Source organism: Calidris pugnax, unplaced genomic scaffold, assembly GCF_001431845.1.
Source record: "Calidris pugnax isolate Ruff unplaced genomic scaffold, ASM143184v1 scaffold75, whole genome shotgun sequence".
Taxonomy (NCBI): Eukaryota; Metazoa; Chordata; class Aves; order Charadriiformes; family Scolopacidae; genus Calidris; species Calidris pugnax.
The window spans coordinates 1,468,581-1,472,079 of NW_015090908.1; the positions used below are offsets into that span (position 1 = coordinate 1,468,581).

At 49.6% G+C, this 3,499-nt stretch overlaps 1 protein-coding gene across 1 annotated transcript in view; it reads left to right on the plus strand.

Moving 5' to 3' along the window:
• Nucleotides 1-3,499, plus strand: part of HDAC4 (histone deacetylase 4) — a 283,789-nt gene that overhangs the window by 139,060 nt on the left and 141,230 nt on the right. The window contains exon 6 of the mRNA XM_014949239.1: nucleotides 476-597. Coding sequence (XP_014804725.1) covers nucleotides 476-597 — 122 coding nt within the window. The remainder of the gene's footprint in view (nucleotides 1-475; nucleotides 598-3,499) is intronic.

Genomic DNA, 3,499 nt, shown 5'->3' on the forward strand with positions numbered 1-3,499 from the left:
AACTTGAGGCCATTTCCTCTTGTCCTGTCGCCTGTGACTTGGGAGAAGAGACCGACCCCCACCTCTCTACACCCTCCTTTCAGGGAGTTGGAGAGAGCAAGAAGGTCTCCCCTCAGCCTCCTCTTCTCCAGGCTGAATAACCCCAGCTCCCTCAGCCTCTCCTCATAAGACTTATTCTCCAGACCCCTCACCATCTTTGTCGCCCTTCTCTGGACCCGCTCCAGCACCTCGATGTCTTTTTTATGGTAGGGGGCCCAAAACTGGACACAGTACTCAAGGTGAGGCCTCACCAGTTACCTCCTTGTATATTAAACTTCAGTTTCTTTTCCATGAGTGCCTAGAAGGAGAAGGCTAGTACCAAGATCTTCTCCTTTGTGCTGTTCTCCACCAAGAAGAGGGACAGGCTGCGCTTGTTCTCGTTGTGTGTCACTGGTGTAAAGCTTCTCCCTTCTCTTTCTCTTTTCCTTCTGTGCAGGAAGACACAACCCGGCTCTCTGGACCAGAGCTCCCCACCCCAAAGCGGTGTATCCGGCACCTACAATCACCCTGTACTGGGGATGTATGATTCCAAAGATGACTTCCCACTCAGAAAAACAGGTAATGCTCACGTTCGTTTTCTCTGTTGCCTACTCTCTTTGCTGGGCCACTCGCTCCTCTTATTTTTATTTTTTTTTTAATTTTTATTTTTTTTAAAAAAAGAGATATGTTACCAAAAAAAGCTGTATTTCATGGGGTGATTTATTTAACGAGCACCCGCTCCATCCTCCTCCCCCTGTGGTAGGGGGAGGCTGGAGTTGCTCTGGGTGTGCAAATTTTTGGAGCTGCAGGCAGGAGACAGCAGAGTTGTGTGCCTTGAATTTGTGAGATGTTTTGGCAAAGTCAAAGCTGATACAAAGATCTGGGTGTCTGAAGTCGGAGTGTGTGTTTTGCTGAGTGAGAGAAGTACCCAGAAAAGTTCATTTCTTCTGCGATTTGCATTTTATATACACGTTTACACTGAAAATAAATAAAAATTGTGTCTGCCAGTCAAGGCATCGGGGCTTTCCTGCAAAGGCTTTTGGTTCACACCTAGACAGTTATTTCTCAGTTAGGTTTTTCCCTGTGTGGAGGCTGAGCAGGTCAGTTATTTCTCAACTCTATATTATGTAAACCAGGTTGTTTTGGTTGGCTCTGGTCCTGGGCTCCGTACCACGTGCCTAAGCCAACACAGCCTCAGCTTCTAACCTGGCCAGCTCGTCATCCTTGGCTGCTTCCTCCAGGGAATTGCTGAGCTTCCAGGAGCTAATCCTGATTTCGGGAGCGATGTTGCTCGCATGGATGTAGCAGACAGTGCTGTGTTTTCCATCCCTGGAGGTGTTCAAAAGCCGGGTTGATGTAGTGCTGGGAGGTCTGGTTTAGTGATGATGCTCCTTGTTTGTTGTGTGGGTGTCTATTTTTGTCAGTGAGGTTGACGGTTGGACAAGATGATCTTTAAGGTCCCTTCCAACCTAGAAGATTCTGTGATTCTGTGTTGGAAATCCCGTCAGAATAGGAAAAAAAAAACCCACAAAAAACCTTTTCTGAAAAGATTGAGTGGAGGTAAGAGGAAAGGAGGGTTATGATTGAACTTTGCACCTTCTGCAGGTGCTGCCTGGCTGTTTCTCAGCTGCATTTTGTTGGTCTCCAAATCAAGGGGGGATGAGCACCAGTAGTCAAAAAGTGTGTTGTCCTCGTGATAAGGAACGATGACGGTGTGTTAACCGAATCTCCCTGTGGATTTGCTACGGTTTTTGTTCAAATGGACTGCCCTAGATCAGTTCCCAACAGCTGGCAGCACCTCATTTTCCTTCTGGCAGGGATGTAGGTGTTCTCGTGGCACTTCTAGTAGTTAGAAATAGAGCAGATCTTAGGTGCAGTGCAAGGTGTAACACACTTCTCCTTACCTCTGTGAGCTTGGGTTTATTTTCTTTTGCCACCTGATGAGAAAAAAAATGCACTTCCACCCTGATGCCTTATGCCTCCTGCCTCCCAGCTCTGCACATTAAAAGTTTGGGAACTTCTAGTTCTGGACTATAGCACCTGGGCTGCTGGTTGGATGTGTGGATGGATTCCCATCTATTGTGCCCTAGACTGCCTTCCCCCTCACTGGGTGTGATGGGTTGGGTGACAAGTGCCAAGCACTTCAGCTGCACAAGAAGTCAACCAAAAATTAGCAAGCCCTCTCCAGGATATGGGTTTTTTTCCTGAGCACACCCCATACCTTTGGTGGTGGTAGTTTTGACTGTGCCCTTTCTGGAGGACTCGAAAAGCAGAGCTTAGAAAAGAATGGTAGGGCATCCTCTGATCTCTGCTTCTAGCTAATGAAAGACCAAACGTCCCACCAGGCTCAGTAGATGCTGCTGCGTTGTCAGTGCCCAGGACAGCTGAAGTGATGCTACCATAAAAAAGACATTGAGATGCTGGAGCAGGTCCAGAGAAGGGCGACAAAGATGGTGAGGGGTCTGGAGCACAAGTCTTATGAGGAGAGGCTGAGGGAGCTGGGGCTATTCAGCCTGGAGAAGAGGAGGCTGAGGGGAGACCTTATTGCTCTCTCCAACTCCCTGAAAGGAGGGTGTAGAGAGGTGGGGGTCGGTCTCTTCTCTCAAGTCACAGGCGACAGGACAAGAGGAAATGGCCTCAAGTTACACCAGGGGAGGTTCAGGCTGGATATTAGGAAAAATGTTTTCACTGAAAGGGTTCTCAGCCATTGGAATGGGCTGCCCAGGGAGGTGGTTGAGGCCCCATCCCTGGAGGTGTTCAAAAGACGGGTTGATGTAGTGCTGGGAGGTCTGGTTTAGTGATGATGCTCCTTGTTTGTTGTGTGGGTGTCTATTTTTGTCAGTTGGGTTGACGGTTGGACAAGATGATCTTTAAGGTCCCTTCCAACCTAGAAGATTCTGTGATTCTGTGATTCTGTCTGAGCTTTGGGACTTTGCAGTTTGTAAGGAAGGTGAGTGCTGTTGGAGGACTGCCCTCAAAGGAGACTTCCTGCAGCCCTAGAGGCAGTGAAGCACGGAGATGTGCTTGCCTGGAAAAGAGGAACGCGTGCTTGGGCTGCTAGCTGCCGTCGCTGCCATTTGCTTCTCTGCTGAAGGCTTTCAGGCTCCTCTGGGAAATCACAGTGTTTCCATGTGGGGAAGCATCCCTTGGCATCATATGTGTCCCTTAGGGCCTGCAGACAGTGTCATTCCATGAGATTTTTAGCTTTTTCCTATACCTTGCGGAACCAGGTGATCCATCTGCCCTTGGGTCCCACCAACCCCCTGCAGCGCTCCAGGCTGGGGGCAGAGTGGCTGGAGCTGCCTGGCAGAAAAGAACCTGGGGGTGTTGGTGGCCTGTGGGCTGAACAGGAGCCAGCAGTGTGCCCAGGTGGCCAAGAAGGCCAATGGTATCCTGGCCTGTGTCAGGAACAGCGTGGGGAGTAGGGCCCGAGAGGTGATTGTCCCCCTGTACTGGGCACTGGTGAGGCCTCACCTTGAGT